At 34.2% G+C, this 25173-nt stretch overlaps 1 protein-coding gene across 1 annotated transcript in view; it reads right to left on the minus strand.

The window, feature by feature from the left end:
* Positions 1-25173, minus strand: part of DOCK1 (dedicator of cytokinesis 1) — an 827740-nt gene that overhangs the window by 48491 nt on the left and 754076 nt on the right. The window contains exons 41-46 of the mRNA XM_053692513.1: positions 23491-23632; positions 23300-23381; positions 17640-17724; positions 15048-15134; positions 9443-9619; positions 453-536 (exon numbers count right to left, since the gene is read on the minus strand). Of these exons, the coding sequence (XP_053548488.1) occupies positions 453-536; positions 9443-9619; positions 15048-15134; positions 17640-17724; positions 23300-23381; positions 23491-23632 (657 nt within the window). The remainder of the gene's footprint in view (positions 1-452; positions 537-9442; positions 9620-15047; positions 15135-17639; positions 17725-23299; positions 23382-23490; positions 23633-25173) is intronic.

Here is a 25173-nt window from a genome sequence, read left to right on the forward strand (position 1 = left end):
TAAGATTGTATCATCTGAAGAATTCTTTAAACAGAATAAAATAGGACTGCTAACTCTATCTGTACTATGACATGATTTTTTTTCTTTTACAACATACAATCATTTAAGCAATTATGTTGGTTAAAGAAAGAAAATTATATGGTGAAAATGGTGTATTTTATTGTGGTATAAAGGAAACTCGATCCATACAGATTGTGCAAGACATTTCATGCTGACCCCTGCACTTTCAGGTACCCTTCTAAAGAAAAAAGACAGACCGCGGCCCACATCACTTTAAAATGACCAAATAACAATGACACATTTGAAAATGAACTTTCTGATCATTTGCATAGGGCACATTAATGCCATAGATATGTATATGCCACAGAGGTCACTGTGATGCACGCACGTTGTCAGAAGAAAGGACACGCAGATTGCCTTGTGCTTGCGTATCGTGATTAGCTGAACCTTACCTGCCACGCAATTAGGTCCTTTACTTTTTCAATCTTTTCAAGATCCTCTGGGTGTTCTTGCATGTATTTCTCAGTGAAGAAAGCCTAGTCAAATGTACAAAATACATTATGCATTGCAAGAATATGTTAACATCACTTGATAGCTGCATTGAACGGTTTTCAAGCCTCCTCAGGCAATAAACATATTTATAGTACTGGCAACAAATAAACATTTTAATCACTTGCACTTATTTATACTCGCAAGTTTAATATTTAATTGTAATTTGTCATGCATGTCTCTAAATTCAATTCTTTACTTTTTTTCTTTTTTTTTTAACTGTGAGATCAAACAGTCTCTACCTGTTCACCATCAGCTTCAACATGATGGATACATATTGAGACATTTCAATGTCCCAATCTGTAGTACTGAATCAAAAAGTTCTTATTCATTATATAGTTCACAGCTGCTTGCCTAAGTACAATTTGTCCTATTTATCATTGTCTGGGGGGGGGTCAATGTTCCCAACAAGGGAACCTGTCTGCATTTATCATTTAACACTAGCGCAATCACGTGCAGATGGGCTGTCAATCACCCCGGTTGGATCAGTTGAGGGTGATTTTAATCCACCAACTCTGACATGACAGAGAGGTTAAGAAACAATAGTCTTAATGAGACAAGAAACCCAAATGTTTAAATTCATTATTCAGATAGAGCATTTGGTTTTAGACAACTTTCCAATTTACTTCTATTATCTAATTTGTTTTGTTCTCTTGGTATCTGGTGTTGAAAAGTATACCTAGGTAGGCTCAGGAGCTGCTGACTGGTGGCTGCACATATATGCCTCATATCATTGGCTCACACAATGTGTTCAGCTAGCTCTCAGTAGTGCCTTGTAGCTTCTTCAACAAAAGATACAAAAAGAATTAAGCAACTTTGATAATACAAGTAAATTGGAAAGTTATGTAAAACTATATTCTCTATTTGAATCATGAAAGAAAACAATTGGGTTTCATTTCCCTTTAGCACAACTGCATCTTAAAGGGACAGTAAACCTAAAAAATAATGTTATATAATTGTGCACATAGTGCAGAATTATATAACATTGTTTAGGTGCTATAGCTATAAAACCCTTTTTTCACTTTTAATATTTAAAAACATACTGCTTTTACAGACCCGCTCTCTGCTGAGCGGGTCTGTTTTTTTTAGTCAGCGCATCGGGCCAGCTGTATAGTCACAGCCCGGCCCGACCGCGCCAAAAGACTAAGTGCAGCTTGCTCCTGCTCTGTCTGACAGCAGGAGCGAGCTTCACTTAATGCTATGGTGCGGTCGGGCCGGGCTGTGACTATACAGCTGGCCCGATGCGCTGACTAAAAAAAACAGACCCGCTCAGCAGAGAGCGGGTCTGTAAAAGCGGTATGTTTTTTAAATATTTAAAGTGAAAAAAGGGTTTTATAGCTATAGCACCTAAATAATGTTATATAATTCTGCACTATGTGCAGAATTATATAACATTATTTTTTAGGTTTACTGTCCCTTTAAAGGGACATGAAACCCCACATTTTTATTTTATGATTCAGATAAGTAATACAATTTTAAACAACATTCCAATTTACTTCATTTTCCAGATATCCTTTTTTGAAGAAATAGCAATGCACATGGGTGAACTAATCACACAAGGCATCTATGTGCAGCCACCAATCAGCAGCTACTGAGCCTATTTAGAAAATATGTATATATGCTTTTCAACAAAGGATACCAATAGAATGAAGCAAATTAGATAACAGAAGTAAATTGTAAAGTTGTTTAAAATTGCATGCTTTTCCTAAATCATGAAAGAAACAATTTGGGTATCATGTCCCTTTGACTTCTGGTTTCAGGCTCCATCATATACACAAGCAGGTTAATAAATGGTGCCCAGTATTCCTTTAGGGGTGCTAACAATGACCTTTAGATCACAGTTCAATTTACAGGATTAAACATCCTCTGAAGCTATGCTAGCATGTTCTTGTTGTACCAATGCTGAAAGCAGTGTCTATAAATGTTTTAATCCCCTCGAAAACAGCATTAGATGAAATATGCCTCTGTCTTCTGCTCTGCAGTTTAATTTTATCTGCTATGTCATTCATCTTTAACAAAGAATAAAGAATATGAAGCACTATAAAGCTAGGGTATTATAAATGAGTAAAACACAAAAAAGGTCTGTATCTATTATTTTGATCTATAATATGACTCTTATTTAATGTGCTATATTCTATATACACAATGGATACAATAAATTGAAGCAATAACATGAAACAATAAAAAGATGCAATATAATAAAATCCGTATCTGAGCTCAGTACATGGAAATTGCTTTGGCCACAGCTAAAATTGATAGTAGCATAAATACCTCTACATCGTATGCATAAAAACCTTGTGCATATAGGTTTGTGCTTAAAGTACTTGTGCTGGTGTGCGATAGATAGTGTGCAAAGTTTGTGTAAAGTTCCTTCACTTCTTAAAGGTGCTGTGAGAATTTAAGTTCCAATCCTTAAGATATGTATAGAAGGACAGATCCTTCAAATATGTATACAATAGAAATGTGTGGTTGTACTCCTACCAGACCTCTGGATTTTGGGCACGGCTTCGGCTGATGTGAAGATCTTCACACATGACCTCCGTTCTCTCTTTTGCCTGGTTACCGCTTGATTAATATTCCAATTCTTCTTCTTGTCTCCTGCATTAACAGACTCCGATCATGTGTCGGATGGATTGATAAAGGCGTATGAAAACGCCGAAACGTAAAGCGGATGATACCCGTTTGGGTAACATTCTAGGGTTGGCATAACCCTTTGTGAAGTGCACTTTCACACAATTTGTCGTATGATCGTCATTCCGCACTTCACGCAATAGCGGTGAACTGTCAAATCTTTCCTACTCATTTACCAGTTGCCCGGGTAGGCCAGCAGGCGACCACGTCCGTTAATGCAGGAGACAAGCTGAGACGCCAAAGAATTGGAATGTTAATCCAGCGGTAACCAGGCAAAAGAGAGAACGGAGGTCATGTGTGAAGATCTTCACATCAGCCGAAGCGTACCCAAAAACCGGAGGTCTGGTAGGAGTACAACCACACATTTCTATTTTATACACATTTGAAGGATCTGTCCTTCTATACATATCTTAAGGATTAGAACTTAAATTCTAACAGCACCTTTGTAGTCACATGTTGTACATGATAACACCACCTGGGGTATCGCTTGATTTAAAGAAAAAAGGGGCGTCTTTGCTTCCTAGCAAGTTTATGCAAAGGATATCCATTACAGATCATATTCTTCTTCCATACCCTTAAAATTATACTGCTAATTATATTTTCTGATACAGGTACAAAACCATTTATCCAAACTGCTTGGGACTAGAAAAAAAGTTTGGATTTCACAATATTTGTATGTTTTGCATCTGTAAGAAAAGAAAGGATAAAGACAAGCGCAAAATGAACTAAAACCAAACACTTATAAAAAGGAGGAATTCCCAAAACTCCCCAAAAGAACAAAAAGGGTAATACAATAAATTATAGGTGCGCAAACCAAAAAGCAATGCTAAAGTTGATAGTATAAAAAGTGAAAAGTAGGACTACAACTGGTACCAAAAAAATGTCATTAGGTAACCAAGTGCAACTTGAATATATATATATCATTCAATAACAGATAAATGTGTTTAGAGAAAAAATTCTTAGAAAGAGGATATAGTACTACCCTAATCAATCAATCAATCAATCAATCAATCAATCAAAAAGAGAGGCCTTAGAAACAAGTACAGATGTTCTACTATGTAAAAAAGCAAAGAAGGAGAATTTAAAACAAGGAAGTGAAGTTTATTTCATACCATTTATTACTAAATATAATAGTGAGATACGTAACATTGAGAGAATTATATGTAAACATTGGCCAATCCTATTAGCAGATGAAATTTTTTGGCCCACATCTACCTAAACGTCCACAATTTGTATATAAAAAGAATAAAAATCTTAATATTTTAGCTCCAACAGATATTAAAAATAAAACTATGACTAATAGGACTGATCTAGATTTAAAAGGAAATAGTCTGAATGGATTTTATCCTTGTCTAAAATGCAAATCCTGTCAACACGCAAAGAAAAGAAAGAGCTTTATTTCTACACAAACAAAAAAAGAATACAAAATTAATAGGGTTTTTAGGTATACAGACTCGAATATAATTTATTTAATAGAATGCTCATGTGGGGCCCAATATATTGGTGAGTCGGAACGAACTGCCAAAGACAGAATAAGGGAACATTTGAATTCAGTTGAGAATATGAACCACCCTAGAAATCAGGATTTACCAGTTCCGAAACATTTTAAGATGTGTAAAGGGGGAAATTTAAGTCATTTTAAGTCAGTGACGTGCAGTGACGTCAGAGGATGGTGAAACGGTGGCTAGGATACGCCTTCATTCTTTAGATATCCTTTGTTGAAGAAATAGCAATGCACATGGGTGAGCCAATCACATGAGGTATCTATGTGCAGCCACCAATCAGCAGCAACTGAGCATATTTAGATATGATTTTCAACAAAGGACATCAAAAGAATAAAGAAAATTAGATATTAGATGTAAATTGGAAAGTTATTTAAATTTGCATATGGGTTTCATGTCCCTTTAAATGGTGTCTTGGAAAACTGGTCAACTTAGTAAACATCTGATTTTAGTCTAAAAGGATTGTAACAGAAACACTTGCCAGATAACACAATGCTTGCTCTGATTATGAGATCTAGAAATCCATGCCCATTAAAATATGTTTAAAACATACTTTTTACTTTAATGCTGCAAATTATGCTTATAGATTCTTTCATTACATAAGGGATGAGAGTCAGAGGGGGAGGAAGAGAGACAGAGAGAGAAAGAGACCATGGGGGAGAACAACACATAAGGAGGGAGATGGATAGATAGAGAGAAACACACACACACAAGGGGGGGGGGACCACTGCATTTTAAAGTAATAAAACAGCAGAGCTACAGAGAGTTCAGAAAATTAGTCTATAATTTAGTGTGAAGTACAGAGGCAAGCTGCTAAGTTAGTGGGTGTAAAGTTTGAGTAAACAAAATACAAAAACGACCCTGCTATAAAAGAGTAAACAAACACTAAACCACATTCATTAAATTAGCATTTTAAATAACAGAATCTTTCAGTAAAATCTTACTTTAATAAGATGTGGGTGAAACACTGCTCTCTGTGCCTCTCTCCTGCTCTGTAAGGATTCAGGAAGTGACAGTGGCACATTCCACTGCACTTAGAGGGGAAGAACAGAACTCTCTTTTTCACTTTAGCAAAGCTAGCAGGTTCACAGGACAGCAACAAAATATATGAAAGTTGTTTTTTTGCGTTTTTGTTTTGTTTTATATGATTTAACATCCAGCCCCAACCCTATGTTCCACTTACTAATGCCTCTCACTGGATTGGTTCAGCCCAAATAGGACTGCCTCAAATAAGCAGTTAATGAGCCATGCAATGATCTTAACCACTTGCATCCAGTAGATGGCGCAGCATGTTGTGTAATGGTGGGCAGACCTGATTGTGCCTCTTCATTGCACAACATATAGCTGTGAGAAAAAAAAATGCTGGGGGAAAAAATTTACAATTTTTTTTTTTAAAGCCAATAAAAAATATATATTTTTGCCCATATGAGAGGTGAAGCACTGCCTCACCTGCCTCTAGTGACTGCACATCACTGTTTTAAGTATACCATTATAGACAAAGTATGTCCCAATTGGAGAGGGGGTAATATTAGAAATGAACTCTTAAGATTAGAAGCAAAATGGATCTTTGATCTCAAGACACTACACCCCAATGGATTACATTTAGATTTTGATTTAGGTGTTTTTATGAAATAGTTATTTGGCCTCATGAAGTTATTATTTTTTCACATCAAGTTTTATGATATATTAATTGGGTAACTTATGTGTAACATCTTCAAATTAAAATAAATTAAAAAGTTAAGTTTTAATAAATGTGTGTCTAAGACCGATTGGAAATATTCTTGCTTATGAATATACAAAAATTCGGCAGTTATTTTTGAAAAAGGCATGAATTGAAATTCAAAGCTAAGATGAGGGTTTTTAAAGAAAAATAATTTTTTAAAATAATTTTTATAAAAAGTTTTTTTTAGGTGTCTCTTGTAATGTTCTTATTCATTTTTATATTCATTTACCTAATATGGTTTTATTTTACTTCTAATATATTTGTTTTGATGAATTTCTGTTTATGTGCTTTTGAATAGGAGAAAGAAGATAGTGGCGCATATAAGGTTTATCATCTAATTACCATTTTTAATATAGTAATTTTTAGAATCCACAGGTTTGCATAAATTAAAATGTGAAATGCATTTTATATTGGTTTTATAACTATTTGAATAATTTATTTTTGAATTTATGTTATTTTAAAGAAAAAATAGTTTAGGTTTCTTGTAATATGCTCCTTTTATATTTATATTCATATTTAAATTTATGAAATCTGATAAAGACATTGAAACTCTCAGACACCACATATTTAGGTGTTAGTTTGAAGTTTGTTGATACAAGCATTACTATAGGACACTAAGGAAACAATAATGAACAAGTGGCTATCCCTTTAAGGATTTGAAAATAACAACCGTTTGAGGGTATAAAAAGCCTGTATCATGGATTAATTGACTGAGCTTGACAAAGACTTTGAAACGCGTTGCTCAGTAACTGTGTGCTATTTTGTGTTCAAAAATTTGGTTTCTTTAATCAAGAGCTGTTTGCAGCTCCTGTTCGCTTACACAGGTGTTCCTTCCCTATTGGCGTTTTCTCCGAATCTCCCCTGGGTCGGTCTCCAGAAGTGAACAGTGTCTGGGCTCCAAGTGTATCTGTGGAGTATCAAGTGCGGACTAAAGACCCCTGAAAGGAGAGTTGGATGCAACGCTGATCTTCGGTTACCAATGCGCAAGTACCGATGCGCTTTTTCTATGTGAAAGCTTTGATGTCTACCTAAGTAGACGCCTTCTGTCTCCCACTTAGACGGCTCTCGAGATCCAGGACGTTCACCCTCTGGGAGGACCCAAGAACCTGCAGATTGTAAATCATTCTGCTGAAAGACCTTTCTTTGAAGGACGTTTCGGGGAAACACGCTTGTTTGGAAATCTAAGTTCAAGAATATTAGCTTTTGAACAAAAGCACTTCTTTCTTTTAAACTAATATTTATGTAATTTTTGTGCATATGTAATTTATATTATTAGCTGAAATCCATTTTAAAGAGTTAGGACCGGTCTATAAAATTTGGTTAGATTAGTTAATAAAATTTGGTTAGTTTAATTTATTAATTTATGTGGTTATTTTTATGAAATCTAAATGAATTTATGAGATTCTATTAAATGATTTTAAAACATATATATTTCTTTGAATCCCCTAATTGTGGTTTTTGATAAATTCATGCTTATAAAGTATACTAATAAATTTGTTTAAATTTAAATCAAGTTGAATTAATTGATTCATGAGTTTGGATTAGCGCCTCAAATCTAGACACATTTATCTGTTATTGAATGATATATATATATATTCAAGTTGCACTTGGTTACCTAATGAAATTTTTTTGGTACCAGTTGTAGTCCTACTTTTCACTTTTTATACTATCAACTTTAGCATTCCTTTTTGGTTTGCGCACCTATAATTTATTGTATTACCCTTTATGTTTTGCATCTATAAAATGGGACAGCTTAGACCAAGTGTAAACAGCAATATCATATCATTTAGGCAATGTTGACATGTCAAAATACAATATGCAACCTAATGGTTCTTTTATATAATTTAAATAACTTTGTATACATACTAGTACTATGAGAAAGATATTAATTACTGTAATCAGAAAGGTAATATTTGTTGTTTTAAATAAATATAGACTATCACTTGCGTTTTAGAAACTAAAAAACAAACATTTATAATGATAATTTTTAATAATAAAAAAAAAAACAATTGTTAAAGGGACACTGTACCCAAATTTTTTCTTTTGTAATTCAGAAAGAGCATGCAATTTTAAGCAACTTTCTAATTTACTCCTATTATCAATTTTTCTTCGTTCTCTTGCTATCATTATTTGAAAAAAAAGGCACCTAAACTTTTTTTTGGTTTCAGTACTCTGGACAGCACTTTTTTATTGGTGGATGAATTTATCCACCAATCAGCAAGGACAACCCAGGTTGTTCACCAAAAATGGGCCGGCATCTAAACTTACATTCTTGCATTTCAAATAAAGATACCAAGAGAATGAAGAAAATTTGATTATAGGAGTAAATTAGAAAGTTGCTTAAAATTTCATTCTCAATCTGAATCACGAAAGAAATTTTTTGCGTACAGTGTCCCTTTAATGAAAAAGTTTGGATTTGGAATAATTCTTGATTTTGGAATTCCGGATTTGTAGCTGTATTTTGATATGGCACCTGCCTTCTACTCCTAATGTAATCTGTATTCTGTCCATTCCTATTTCGTTCTACATTAACAAATATTTATTTATTTATTCTTGGGTAATGGATGCTAAATGTATCCTATTATCCCTTACTTTATCCTAAAAACTCTTTAAAACATTTAAAATGAAACACTACAGTATACTATTGTCTCACAATGAAACATGCCCGTCCCAACAGACAACATCTTTCTCGATTTCAACTAAATGTCTATGTAGAACAGTTTTTTCTTTTTGTTTGGTTGTTTTTTTAAGGTAGAATAGTTTTCCAACATTTTACTGTAAAATGCCAAGTTTATTATTGTGGTCTCATACTTTATCTCTTCCAATCATATCTCTCATACAAAATACATACAGAATATACAGTATATGTTATATTATGTGTTATGAGTATAAGATGGGCCTATTTTTATAGAAGATAGCCAAAAGAGCACAACCAATGACGCTAAATAGAACAAAAAACTTTATATTGGCCTTTATATTAAACATCTTCCTACACACATGGCTTAATACGTAACCCATAGAGTTTTCTTATACATACCTTCTCATAATTAGCAAATCCTCCCATGACCGCTGGATCTACAATCCCATTAAGCAACAAGGATAGTGGATTTATAGGCATATTAGGATCATTAATATGCTGCTGAACCATATTATTGATCTTTTCATTTGTTAACAGCATAGTTTCAATTGCGTTTTCCAGAGGACTTATTTCAACCTAAGAAGATAAAAACATTACATGGTTTAGAATCAAGGGACATTTACATGCTATATGTTGTATATTTTAGTTTCTTTAAATAATTTATTATTTTGTTGCTAAAATGATAAACTACCATACACATAAGCAGTTACTGAGCTAGCTGAAGTTTTAAGATTCTAGAGTTATCCTCTCATGACCTCATTTAACTATTAAAATTACACCATAATGCAAATATGAAAATATAATTTATGCTTTCCTGATAAATTCATTTTTTTCATGGTGGTGAGAGTCCACTACTGGCCACAAGGAGGGGGTAAAGATTTCCAAAACTCACTCACATCCCACTGATAAACTAGAGTCCATGAGTCATTACTCCTGGAAACAAATACCCAAGCTGTGGAGTCCACAAGTAATATGGGCAGGACACTTTTTTTTTAAATTAATTTAATTATTATTATATTTTTTTCTTAAAGAGACATACTACTCATATGCTAAATCACTTGAAATTAATGCAGCATAAATGTAAAAAGCTGACAGGGAAATATCACCTGAGAAGCTCTATGTAAAAAATGAAGATATTTTACATCACAATTTCCACAGCTCTCTAAAAAGTCATCTTTCAGTTACTGCCCAGCAGCAGGTTTTTTTTTTTTTTTTTTTTTTAAAAGGAAGAAATTAACAGCAGCCAATCAGCATCAGCAGTGCTGTAGTCATGAACTGTTATACAGTGATCTCATGAGATTTCATAGTAAACGTCCTTAAACTCAACATGAGTGTGCATGTGGCACGCTCCCTTGCTTGATTTGATGCTTAAAGTCCTTTACAGTGGGGTCTGAATACTTAGGATATTTTAAAGGTAAAATATCTTCCTTTTTTACATAGAGATGTTCAGGTGATATTTTCTAGTCAGCTTTTTACAGTTATACTGCATCAGTTTCAAGTGTTTCGGTATGTCCCTTTAATCTTGCAAATATGTAATGTCCAGAAACTACTGCTTGAAGGACTTTCCTACCAAAAGCTGCTTTACAAGAAGCAAAAACATAAAAATGGTAGAATTTGGTAAAGGTATGTAAAGAAGACCAGGGTGCTTCCTGCTTTGCAAATTTGTGCAACAGAAGCCTTATTCTTAAGAATCCCAGGAGGCAGAAACTGATCTGGTAGAATGGGCAGTAAAACATTTAAGAAGAGACTGCCTCAAAGTAATCCTTGTGAATCAAAAGTTTCCACCAGGAAGCTAAAGTAACAGCTGTTGCCTTTTGACCCAATACAGAATCAGAGAAATGAACAGAACTTGAGGGTTTCCTTAATCCTTTAGTAGGCTGCAAATAGAATTTCAAAGCTCTCACAACATTCGAATTACAAAGAAGCATCACATTAGAATTCTTTGGATTAGGACAAAAAGATCTCCTGATTAATGCTATTTGAAGACACCACCTTAAGGAAGAAATCAAATTTGGTCCTTAAACCCGTCTTATTCTGGTAAAAAAAAAAACAAGATAAGGAGGCTCACAGGAAAGATCAGACAATTCAGAAACTCTTCTTGTAGAAGATATTGCTAAAATAAAAAAAACTTCCAAAACAAAAAATGAATATTGAAAGTGTGCATATGTTTAAAAGGAGAAACCTGCAAAATACTTAAAACAATATTTAGTTTACAAGGAAGAGAAATTGGTTTAACCACTGGCTTAATCTTGACTTAAGCTTGAACAAAACTCTGAATGTCAGAAATCTTAGCAGTTTTTCTTGTGAATCACATCGAAAGAGCTCAAATCTGACTCTTTAAAGAACTAACAGATACATCTTTATTCAATCAATCTTGTAGAAATTGGAGAATTCTAGGAATTCTAAAATAATGTAAGCTAAAACCCTTTTTCTCACACCAAGAAAGTAAAACCTTACAAGACTTGTGATACATCACAGGTTTATAGGCCTGAATGAAGCTTTCAATGTCAGAATCAGGAAAAAACGTTTTGTTTTAAAACTAGGAGTTCAATCTCCAAGCCATCATGAGACATTTTAAATCCTGATGAAAAAAGGGACAACGAGACCAAGGAGGACAACTGCACCAGATCCACAAACTAATTTCTGTGAGGCCAAGCTGGAGCAATCAAAATTACTGATGACAGCTCCTGCTTGATTCAAGCTATAACTATTGGCTACAAGAGCATCCACAAACTCTGTCTGAGGATCCCTGGGCCTTGCAAAATATCTGGGAAGCTTGTTGTTCAACAAAGAAGACATCAGGTCTATCGACGGGAGACCCTATTGTTCTACAATCTGATTAAAAATCTGATTAACGTCTGTAAATCCAGAAGATGCCTGTAAGTTCCCTACTTCTTGGGAACAATAAAGAGGTTGGAATAAAAACCTTTAACTGGGACTTTTAAACCCATATATTCTAGATCCAAGACACTGAGTGAAAAAAAAAGCTTTAGCTGTTAATGGGACCCTTGGAACATGAGACAAAAGAAACCTTCCCCCTGGGAGGGTAGTTTCCCCTATTTAGAACCCATGGATCTCAAACAGATAGATTCCAGACCTCCTGAAAAAGTTGTAATCTGCCCCCTACCAGAAACTCTGGATCGGGGGCTGCACATTCATACTAACTTGGTAGAATGTGGTAAATACTAAAATCACCAAAATTGAGAAAAGCTGACGTTCTCATCAGGGCGCCAAAAAATATGCATGCTATGCGAGTTCCAATATGACCACTTACTTGACAAGCACCTACTTTACTGTGCTTAACAGCTTCAGAAAAAAACTGTTCCCAGTAGATAGATAGAGCATCCAATGTGCTGTACGCGTGCGTCCAGAGGATATAAAGGTGGAGTATAGTGATGACCCAACAGGAGGAGGCTAAGGGATCGGTCCCAGCGACACCTGTGGCATACTTGTGACCAACTCCTCACTAGGGGTGATTAGACACTACTCAGAAGTAGGATTGGCAAGGTTTAATGTCTGAATGACTTATGTGAGTATACTATTATTCATGTATGTAAATGTATGCCCTGTGTATTTTTTCAAGATAAATTATTGTGTGATGTTTATTTCTAATAAGATAAAATATATATTGACACAAGTACAGTAAAATACTAGTCAGATTAATCAGGATCATCTGACCTAGAAGGGTCCATATGGAATATAATAAAATAAAAATGTAATTGTTTTCTGTTGAAATATACATAAAGAAAAATGTGCTTAAAGGAACAGTAAAGTCAAAAGAAAATGTTCACGATCCAGACAGAGGATGCAATTTTAAACAACTTTCCAATTTACGTCTATTATCAAATTAGCTTCATCTCTAAGTGCCCTTTGTTGAAAAGTAGACCTTTACAGAACGTGTATTCTACTTACAAAAAAAGTTATGTAGTGCACCCCCGATTTTTTCTGATGACAGAAGACTTAAAAACCTTAAATGGTTTACTGTGTACAAAGCTACTCAGACAAGCACAACAGGTCTTTGCTATGTTTCCTGCTGCTACGCAATGATTCTACACTGTACAGTTAAAGGGGCATGAAACCCAAAATTTTTCTTTCATGATTCAGACAGAGCATACAATTTAAAAAAAAAGTTTTTAATTTACTTCTATTATCAAATTGAATTAATTCTCATGTTGAAGAGATATCTAGATAGGTAGTGTAGCGGGTCTCGGTACCCCAGACTGGGTATACCCGCTAAAGTTAACTTCCTCACACCAAACGCCAACCTATGAACCTCCACTGGATACCTACCGCTATTAGAATAACGGCCGCTGCAAGTTGTTATAGCTACCCCCAAGAACATTAGCCTGAAGAGATATCCAGATAGGTAGTGTAGCGGGTCTCGGTACCCCAGACTGGGTATACCCGCTAAAGTTAGCTTCCTCACACCAAACGCCAACCTATGAACCTCCACTGGATACCTGCCGCTATTAGATTAGGGATTCTAATCACAACCTGACTTACAAAAGGACAATGGATGACTCACACAATAACAGAAAGACACTTCACATCTAGACTAGATATGCATACACATAACAGCAGGAGGTCTCAGCATTACATTGTCTGTGCTGTGTGTAATCTCCTGCTCTGTGTCTCACACCTACACTAGATATACAGACACGTAACAGCAGGAGGTCTCAGCATTAGATTGTCTGTGCTGTGTGTAATCTCCTGCTCTGTGTCTCATACCCAGACTAGATATACAGACACATAACAGCAGGAGGTCTCAGCATTAGATTGTCTATGCTGTGTGTAATCTCCTGCTCTGTATCTCACACGGTCACCTAGACTAGATATACAGACACATAACAGCAGGAGGTTTTAGCATTAGATTGTCTGTGCTGTGTGTAATCTCCTGCTCTGTGTCTCACACCTAGACTAGATATACAGACACATAACAGCAGGAGGTCTCAGCATTAGAGCAGGAGGTTGCAATATGATCAAACATTCTGAGTCTGGGGGGGGGGGGGAGGGGGTTGGAGCAGGCAATACTGGATTGGGCTGTCACTTTATACTCCAACAAAACACATGAATCCCAACTCTGTATCAGTTCCCTCCAGTCCTCAGAGTCTCTGGGAATTCATGGAAACTGTGTAAACCTGAATCCAGGGTAAAAGTACTCCAAATCTACCCTGGGCACCCACCTCCCAACTCAAAGAATCCCTTCAAGCTCCTTGGTCCATAGTCGGTGGGGAGGAGGCTGGCCTGCATTCCTCTCCAAGTACAAAAGTAACGGAAGCTTCCGTTACAGGTAGCGTGCACATTTCTGGAGCAGTACATGACAAGAAACATGGCTGCCACCTACTGTTCTTGCAAATGTATAACAGTTCTAAAACGTCTGCCATATATTGCTTCAGTCATGTGCCCACGCCTATATCTTTCTACCTGGTTTTCCGCAAAGGATACCAAGAGATTGAAGTAAATTGGATTTTTTTTTTTTAAGTTTTACGCTGTATCTGAAACATGAAAGACATTTGTTGGTTTTTATGTCCCTTTAATGTTAATATGTGCTAATGTACAGTGCTGGCAAAACAAAGAATGCAAGTCTACAGTACAAGTGGCTGCAATTTATCAAAGTGAGAGAAAATATAAGTTGCTGATAAACCTAATCTATTATACAAGTAAAATAAATAAATCAAAAAAGTTGTTTCGCTTTCTGCATCTGGGATAAAGCACAACTAATTACAATAATTATACTTGCCCGTTAACATCCTCTTCCACTCCTTTCCTACTAGCGCCCCCTTAGGTAATTCTAGTGCCCCCTTTCACCTCTTATGTCTATTAGTGCCCCCCTCAGTAATCCAACTGCCCCCAGGGGGCAATACTACCCACTTTGGGACCCACTGATCTTGCCTTACTTATTTATCAACTCTAAATATTGATTAATTAAATACAAGCCACTGAATGAACATGATTTGTAAATAGTGTTAATTACATTAAACACAATAATACAATGGAATCTTACCGTAGAAATAGATTTAACCTCAAACCATCTCAGTATTCCAGGTAGCTTGTAGGTTATTGAAAATGTAGTTCTTTCAATCCACATGTTCTATAAAAACAAAAGTATACAGCTTAAAAGAAAAGTATAAAATGTTGTATTATTACTTAAAGTAAATCAGAGAAGAAGTTTCACACATTTGACAATGCAAAAAAAAAAAAAAAGAGAACCCCTCCCCATTATCTGTTTTATTTTTCATTTTCAAGACAGAACATGAGTGAATTTAAAAAATTGTATTGGTTCAATCTTTATATATATATATATATATATATATATATATATATATATATATATATATATATTTTAAGTTTTTCAAAAATCAGTTACAAGATATGGTCAATACATTTTATATCCTTTTCCCCCCTAATAGATACAAGATTAACTACTTCATTCCATTTTCTACATAAACACAAAGAAAAAAGATTGATTCAAGACCGACCAAGATTTACTTAATTTCAAGTTACAATAAAGATAAATTTGAGAGCCAGACCACAAGACATTTCCAGGGACATCTTCGGTTATGACTGCCATTATCTTTGTTAATAATATAAATATGATATCTTGCATATATTTCTGAAAAATAGTAGACAGTGCAACTCTGACTCAAGATGCTTTAATCAATAAAATCTTAGCGCACACACATATATACACTTAATTAAAAATTATGTTTTAATTATTATCATCATTCTATTTTAGAGGATAGTTTATAATATGTATTGTATGTAAACTTTGTATATATTTCGTACATACAGTGTATTCTTATCCCTGCATTTAATGTGGATACAAGTCACTATGACTCCCACTAACTGTGGGCAGGGTTATTCCTGCTGGCGCACATTTAAAAAGACACCAATTGAGCATTATATGAGTTGTTCGCCTTTTCTACTTGAGAAAGTCGACACTGGAGACTGACAAAATGTGTACAGGGTCTGTGAAGGAGCCCACACGCTCTGTAATCTGGTAATGACGTCCTTCCTCAGGACCAGACCAGTAATTGGTGGTGCTTGAAACTCGTTTATACCAGTGGGGCAGATGGATTGACCCAAGAGAAGGAAGTGGGAAGCTCTGTTTCTAACAGACATTGTGACCATACAGACTGATATTAAAAGGCTGTTTTAAAAAGTTTTTAAGTAAGTGTATATATTTGAGTGCACTAAGAATTTATTGATAAAAGTATCTTGAGTTGTAGTTGTGCCGTCTACTATTTTTCAGAAATATTTGCATCTACACTAAGAACTAGAACCCTTCAGTGAAGCCAAAGCTGCACTCGGCTCAGAAAGCAACTCAATATTACATGATTGATGTACACAAATCAAAGAGCTGTTTGTCATCTGGGATTATATATTGGTGACTGATAATAATTTTATTATATATATATATATATATATATATATATATATATATATATATATTATTTTTTCCATATATATTTGATTTTATATTATATATGTTAATAATTATTGGCCAGTACTTGTCCAGGTTGAGCGCTTAGAGTACTAGAGTACTAGTAGTATAGCTTGCATATATTATAGTAAAACCAAATACAAAATAAATCAATAAAACTAAAATTTAAATACAAATAATTACAACACAACCAAATATAAATTTGGGGTTCTGCTGCATAAAGTTCTTATATTGCTACTTAATTCTAATTATCTCTTGGTCTTTTCTTGTGATATTGTTACTGCATTGGGCGGGTGTGCTCTAAATTGGTCCTATACACAGGTTTTTACCAAGTGGGGGAGTTGGGAATGTTAATATTTTCAGCAACTTTGTAGATTAGATATTTCCCTGAAGTTTCCAGTAAAACTATATCTTGTGAAAATATTCTATTGAATTGTGCAGCCATGCTGCTTTTTCTGACTTTAAATAAAAGTGTCTTGGGTTAGCGAATACTTCAGACCATGTGGGCATTTAAACCTTCCAATGTTTTGTTATACATAGTCTTGTAGCCGTACATGCTATTCTTATAAACATATTAACATGAAAGTTATATTTCTTAATTCCTTTATTTAATAAAGCTTGCGCAATAGTAGGGTAAGATCATTCTCTAGAAGTGTTCCAAAGAAATTAGAAGTGTATCCCAAATAACCTTGACTTTAGAACAACTCCACCACAAGTGGATATAAGTACCTTCTTCTATGCATCTTCTATAACATAACCTGGTTCCACCTGGAGATGTATGAGAGGTGCTAAACTGGGTTAAATACCACCTAAAATTTTGAAATACAAGAGGGTTGATCGTATTTTAAGAGGCAGGAGGGATTTACACTTTCCTGACACATGTTAACTAGAAATAAATTTAGGTGGGAAGCATCTAGGGAGAGAGAAAAAAAAGTTCTATCTTGTCCTGAAAAAAGTCAGGAATGGTAAACATTGTAAGAATTTAACTTATCTATTCTATATATAAAAAATCCAAAGGAACTGTGGTGGAAGTGGTTCACATAGAACTTACACTCTATGCTTGTTATCAGTATGCCTTACTGTGCTCCTGTGATGGTATAACGTGCAGCATGAGTTAGTTACTAAGAGATTTGGAGAGAGCAAGAGACTTACGGAAAATTCATTTTCAGGATCTTTTTCTCCCTTTCGTATTGGTCTTGAGTACTGGAACCGCAAGACCTCATTCACTCTGTAGAAACTGTGGAAATCAATAAGAAATAAAATATGAACAAATAATTATACGATACAGCTATATTAAAGACATAAAAAAAACTACACAGAATTTGTTGAAAAATTTCAAAAAAATAAAAGGCAAATTTAGCTTTTAAATTAAACGTTGGCTCTTTATACAGCTCCAGAACAAACCTTTGATATTCAGGATGTCTGTGTAAATTGCCTTATTGATTTTTAAAGTATCTGCCAACTTAAAACTGTCAAATATAAATTGCGGTACTAGATGCAGATATACACTCAAAGATATTGAATGAATTAAAGAGACAGTCTAGTCAAAAAACTTTCATTATTCAGATAGGACATGTAATTTTAATCAACTTTCCAATTTACTTTTATCATCAAATTTGCTTTTTTTCTCTTGGTATTCTTAGTTGAAACTAAACCTAGACAGACTCATATGCTAATGTCTAAGACCTTGAGGGCTGCCTCTTATCACATGCTTTTTAAATTCCTTTTTAACACAAAGAGACTGAAAGTACACGTGGGCTATATAGATAACACTGTTTTCAGGCACAGAAAGTTATTTAAGATTTATCCCATCACAATGCTAAATGCAAGACAATAGATAATAAACAGTCACAGTCATGTGATCAGGGGGCTGGAAGAAGGTTCTTAGATACAAGGTAATCACAGAGGTAAAAAGTATATTATTATAACTGTGTTGGTTATGCAAAACTGGGGAATGGGTAATAAAGGGATTATCTATCTTTTAAAACAATAACAATTCTATTGTAGACTGTCCCTTTAACAATATGTTTAAAAATCAATCTGTTGAAGGGAGCATGAGGGCTTATTCTCTGTATTAAAAAAAAAAAGCTGCAGAGAATTTAACATGGCCGAAGATCAAGCAAATATCCAATATCACAAATGTCCTATGATTAACAGAGACTGCTGCTAGTTAACTTTGAATGATTTGTGGACAGTTTTTGTTATGAAATGTCACATGAATCTCAAATTGAAAGCTTGATAATTGGGACCATTATTTTTTCCATTCTTTTAATTTTATAAATTAAAAACACTGATTATTACAATCAGAAAAAAATCCTAGAAAACGTTTTCTATAAAAAAAAACAATTGCAGATAATCTTTGACACAATGGCAATTAACACTTATGGATAAAAATCTTCACTTCTATTTATCTAGATTCAACAATCTAAACCCTAGGACCTTATACAAGGTCTCTAATTACTTTCACTACACTTCTGTTGGATTAAATACAATCCCCATTTATTTTTATATGCTCCTTTTTAATTTGACTTTATTCCCTCTGGGTCAAATTGTTCTATTATGAATTGTTTTGCAGTAGCATTTTTTTAGTTCTTGAATAGAGGGTATGGTTTTAAATATCCGATTTCTGAAGATAAGACTTATTCCTAGTAGAATAGAGAGAAAATATGAGACCTTAGCCCAAAATTGTAATATCCTAGGACAATCCCATAATAAGTGAGGTAGAGTCTATAAGAGAACACTTGAGGCAGATATCTCTAATATCTTTACTCCATTTAGATATGAAATAATCTCTATCATTTGTATTTGTGATTCTATTAGATTCCGGTTATAGGCAGCTTTCCTTGCATTTTTTTTATACTTCTTTAAATAACATCTTCTAAAACGTCAAATCCCAAGGATCTAGACCATATCTTACTATTAGAGTTAACTATATTGCTAAATACCATAGAGATTCATTCTTTATAAATCGAAGACAGAGAAAATTAGTTTTTCTTATGTTCTTCTACAAGTTTTATATAGGGAGAAGAATCCCATATTTGCACTTTTAATGTAATAAGCTTTCTAACATAATACTTTTAATAATTTTATACAAGCCAATAATGATTTGCAGGTAGTGAATATGATGTTTGCAAATTATTAAAAAGAACTATGGTGCAGTCTTTACAATTCATTAACACATTAATAGTCTTCATAGGCCCTGACATGAGAATTTATTCTTATAGGTAAGTATCGGAATGATATATAATCACATTTCTTCATTCTAAAGACCCATGCAATGCAACAGAAAACTTGGAGATAGGGGTTTTGTTCTTTCTATCTCTATTTTCGCTATTTTATATCTATCCCAGAAATCCAATCTAAGACTATTTTTAATAAGGCTGCTCTATTATATAATCTGACACTTCGGAGGTTTAATCTCCCTTTTAACTCTGGGAGAATGAATTTACTTACGGCTATCCAAGTTTTTTTTGCCTTGCCATAAAAAGAGTCTTATTGCCTGTTCTACTTTTTAATATCTCTATTAGGCATTAAACAAGGCAGCATCTGTATTAAAGGGACAGTTCACTCATAATTTTTCTCCCCTTTAAATTATTCCCAATGATCCATTTTACCTGCTAGAGTGTATTAAATTGTTTACAAATAGCTCCTTTATTCCTATTTCAGCATTTGAAATAGCTGGTTTAGCCTGTGGTATAGCCACCTAAACTAAAAGTTTTGATACTGAAGTATATGCTATTGAATAGCCTAAGTAAACACAGCCAGGAGAAGAAGTTACTCAGTGGTATGCAGGATAGTCAAGTAATAAAATGATCATTTTCAATTTCTTATACATTTTATACTCTGCAGCTGGTATAACAAGTTATTGAAAATACGTTAATGGGAAAACAATTTTACAGTGTACTGTACCTTTAAAGGGACACTGAACCCAATTTTTTTCTTTCGTGATTCAGATAGAGCATGCAATTTTAAGCAACTTTCTAATTTACTCCTATTGTCAATTTTTCTTCGTTCTCTTGCTATTTTTATTTGAAAAAGAAGGCATCTTAGTTTTTTTTTTATTCAGAACTCTGGACAGCATTTTTATACTGGTGGATGAATTTATCCACCAATCAGCAGGAACAACCCAGGTTGTTCACCAAAAATGGGCCGGCATCTAAACTTACATTCTTGCATTTCAAATAAAGATACCAAGAGAATGAAGACAATTTGATAATAGGAGTAAATTAGAATGTTGCTTAAAATTTCATGCTCTATCTGAATCACAAAAGAAAATTTTTGGGTTCAGTGGCCATTTAAGTATAGTAAATCTGGGAGTACATTTATTGTAATTAGAACAACCCTTCTCATCAAAGATAGTGGTAATTTAAGCTAGTTTTTTACTTTAAAGGGACAGTCAACACCAGAATTTTTGTTGTTTAAAAAGATAGATAATCCCTTTATTACCCATTCCCCAGTTTTGCATAACCAACACAGTTATATAAATACACTTTTTACCTCTGTGATTACCTTGTTTCTAAGCCTCTGAAAACTGCCCCCTTATTTCAGTTTTTTGACAGACTTGCATTTTAGCCAATCAGTGCTCATTCCGGGTAACTTAACGTGCATGAGCTCATTGTTATCTATATGAAACACATGAACTAACGCCCTTTAGTGGTGAAAAACTGTCAAAATGCTTTGATTAGAGGCAGCCTTCAAGGTCTAAGAAATTAGCATATAAACCTCCCATGTTTAGCTTTCAACTAAGAATACCAAGAGAACAAAGCAAAATTTGTGATAAAAGTAAACTGGAAAGTTGTTTAAAATGACATGCCCTATTTGAATCATGAAAGTTGTATTTGGACTTGACTGTCCTGATTACTTTTATTCATGGCCTTAAAGAGACGGTATACTGTAAACTTGTTTTTCCCTTAATGTGACTTGTTATACCAGAAACAGAGTATAAAATGCATGATACATTGCTCATTTATGTTTATTTTTTCATATGAAATAGTTGTCGTTCTTTGACATCACAACCCATCAAATGGGTTGAGCTTGCAGGGAAATCAGATATCCTAATTTTATCACTTTCTGTACACACAAATTCTCCCTTATCTCTGTTTGTATACCAAGTACCAATACTTAAAGAGAACAACTGGAAATTAACATTTATTACTTATCTTTCCTACCTCCCACTAGGAGTGTAATTTCTTCTGCTGACTATGTCTACACAGCTTTTCTTTAGCCTATACTACACTTTCAGTATAGATAGGGATACCACAGGCAAAACCAGCTATTTCAAATGCTGATATAAAGGTAAATGAGCTATTTGTAAACAATTCTATACACTTCAGCAGGTAAAATGGATCAATGGGAAAACAATAAATGGGAGAAAAAAATAGGCAAACTGTCCCTTTAAGGAAATGTTATCAGTACCTTTTTCTAGGGTTTCCTGTAATATACATTCTTAGATACTTAATATTATTCACTACCTTAAAGGGAAGTATTATTTCCCCTGAGTAATTATTTAATTTAAAACTTCAGATTTTGCTATGTTGATTTTATAATCCGAGATCAAGCCATAACTCTGAACTAAAGATATAGGGCCAGATTACGAATAGAGCACAAACTAACACTCCTGCTTCAACGTTAATTGCGCTAGAAGTAAGATTTTTGCGCTCGTTTGGTTGCGCTTGTATTTTGAGTTGAAAATAAACTGTTTTCGCTCTAGCAGTAACGCAAAAATCCAAAGTTAGAATATTGCATGCACATTCATGTATCCCCCACTGAAATCAATGGAGAAAAAAAAAAACTAAAACCACACTCTTGCCCAAACTCAATTGCATATTCTCATTTGCGCTAACACAACATGAAAATATGAATATTTCACATTCCAATGTTCAGCACATAACAGAATATGTTCTGCATATATCTGTTTTTTTTTTTGTACGAGAGAGAGACAGAGACAGACGGAGACAGAGTTTTTATTCTCTGTACAGGAACATACATTTTATTGAAACAACTCAAAATGTAAAAATATTTGTAGATGCTACAAAGAAAATGTCTTTTGAGTCTCTTTAATCCGTAAAAGTACACACTTACAATTCACACACTTAAATACTATCACCTCTAAAATCTTATTAAACTATGGTATAGGATACTGATAGAACGTTTTGCTAGTAATTGCCCACCTCTATTTGTGTAAACGTATACAACACCTGACATCATCCCCCTTTCAATGTTGACCATTACATAATTATATGCTCATGTCTAGTACCCCTTAAGCATACCCCGATACAACCTGCCTTACTTTATGCTTTTTGTAGGGGAACTTGGCATATATGTACTTAAAAACCTACCTGGCCACGGAGAGATCAGTGCAATGAAATATCACTCTATAATCCAATATAATTTAAATATGTCAATCTTAGTAGATAATGTATAATTGAAATTCTTAAATATTACATGTCATCATGATGTGTACAACTATAATTTTGTTCACTGATGCACATTGCTTGTCACTGTATAAAAGCCTACATGTGTGGCATTTTATATGTACTTGTTTCTCCCCTCAATAAAAATATAAATACAAAAATCCTATTAGACATCATTCTGCCCCCACTACTAATTACCTAATCAATTATTTAATTATTTAACCTTCTATTTAATTAAAGTACTTATTTTAAAAGCTTTTTGGATTTTTATTTTGAAATAATTTAAAAATTCTCTACTAAATCCTGATAGTTATTCTAGGGCACACACAATTCTATATTTTATATATATATATATATATATATATATATTTTATATATATCTTTTATTAAATCATTTACCTTAAAATCTGTTCGCATACAGATTTATTTTGAAACTTTGGAGGCAATTCAAGCAATGGTTTTACAGTAAAGCACTGAATGTCTGAACAGAAAAAAAATTAAGGAAAACATAAATAAATGTTACATACTGTCCTTAAAACCTTTTTCCAAACCACTTTTCGAAAGCTTAAGCTTATTATTTTTAAGGATACACTGTCCTGTAGAATTCTTTATGTCTTCTCCTGGTGGAGATGTTGTCTTCATTTTCTCTGCATTTGGAAACTGGGTTAATAACCTGGCTTCAAAATCTTCACGACGCTCATATTCTTTCCCTCTATAAATAAATACTTTGTTCTGTAGAAGTAAAAAAAATAATTTAATAGTGTTGACTACTGAATTGAACAACTTGCAGTTTAATAAGGATTTTCTTTCATTAGATACATTATTATAGTTCAAAATAAACAAAGTGAAGTTTGAAACACAAGAATAAAAAGTCAAGTTTTATGGTCATTGAACAACATTCTCATATTCTAATTGAACTCATGGGTGAGCCAATCACAATCAATATATATATGCAGCTACCAATAAACAGCTAGAACCTAGGTTCTCTGCTGCTCCTGAGCTTTCCTAGATAAAGCTATCAGCAAAATATAACAAGAGAAGGAAGCAAATTAAATAATAGAAGTAAATTGGAAAGTTGTTTAAAATTGTATTCTCTATCTAGATCATGAAAGATTTTTTGGGGGTTTCATGTCCCTTTAAGGTTCTGTAAAAGTTGGTCAAAACGGAATCGAAAAATATATTATCATACACCCAATTTATTAAAACGGACGTGGTAGGTCTTCAACTATGCCTGGGGGTCAAAGTTCCAGATTGTAATAGATTTTTATTCTTGGAACCTCTCTAGGTATTGTGTATTTAATCTATACACTACCAGCTTCTCTAAGCAGCTAAGGATGAGAAAATGATAACGAACTATGAGTAAATAATTTTAACAAACTATTACAAAACAGGGGAATGTTTTAATAATATATCTAAACACTTCCTGCTTACAGTTTTCACAGTTTGAAATGTCACAAAGAAATGAAAGAGAAACAGCTGAGATTAAGACAAGGTCTGGAACATCAAGAAAGATGTCCAATTGAATTGCTAGTACACTGGTTAAAAAAGAAAAACAAATCCCTTGTATCAATGAAAATGACATATCCAAACTATAACTATCCCCAACATTTGTACATGCCACACTTAAGTTTATTTATTTATTGAAATCAATTAAATCCAGAAAACAAATAACTGTGTATTAAACACTACAGAAATATTTTGAATAAGTTATTTTTACATAGCTACACGTTTGTATTTAACTGTGTGTGTATACGTATAAGTTGTGAAGCAAGCAAGAGGTGCTCAAATAGGCAATGGATACAGCTCAACAGCTTGTTCTATAGAAAGCTGCTTGTCTAATCCGGAGAGGAAATACAGCTATTTCCCTCTAAGCATAGCAGTCAAGGAACCCATGGAGCTAAATACCTAAAGATTATTTGCAATTATAACATGATAGGCAGTTGTGTCTCCAGAAACTATACGGGGGGGCACATCCCAAAGGTCAACCGGGGCTGGGTGAGTGGGGCCATTACGGGAGGGATAGGACTGGGCTTGCCATTGGTGGGGGTAAATCCTGGTTTTGGTGGGGCTCAAAGTGGGAAAGGCAGAGTGGTGGTGGGAAAATAAATGATGACAACAGTAGGGAGGGCACTTGGAGGGTCCAGCCATTTTGCTAGGAGGGATAGTGCCCCCTGGTGACAACACTGGTGAGAGGGCAATCAAATAGAAATACTAGGTTTAGGAGCTATGTAGATGGCAAGTTTGCCAACCTAAGGCTGAGGAGCCAAAGTATG

The sequence above is a fragment of the Bombina bombina genome, chromosome 9, assembly GCF_027579735.1.
Source record: "Bombina bombina isolate aBomBom1 chromosome 9, aBomBom1.pri, whole genome shotgun sequence".
In the NCBI taxonomy this organism is placed as follows: domain Eukaryota; kingdom Metazoa; phylum Chordata; class Amphibia; order Anura; family Bombinatoridae; genus Bombina; species Bombina bombina.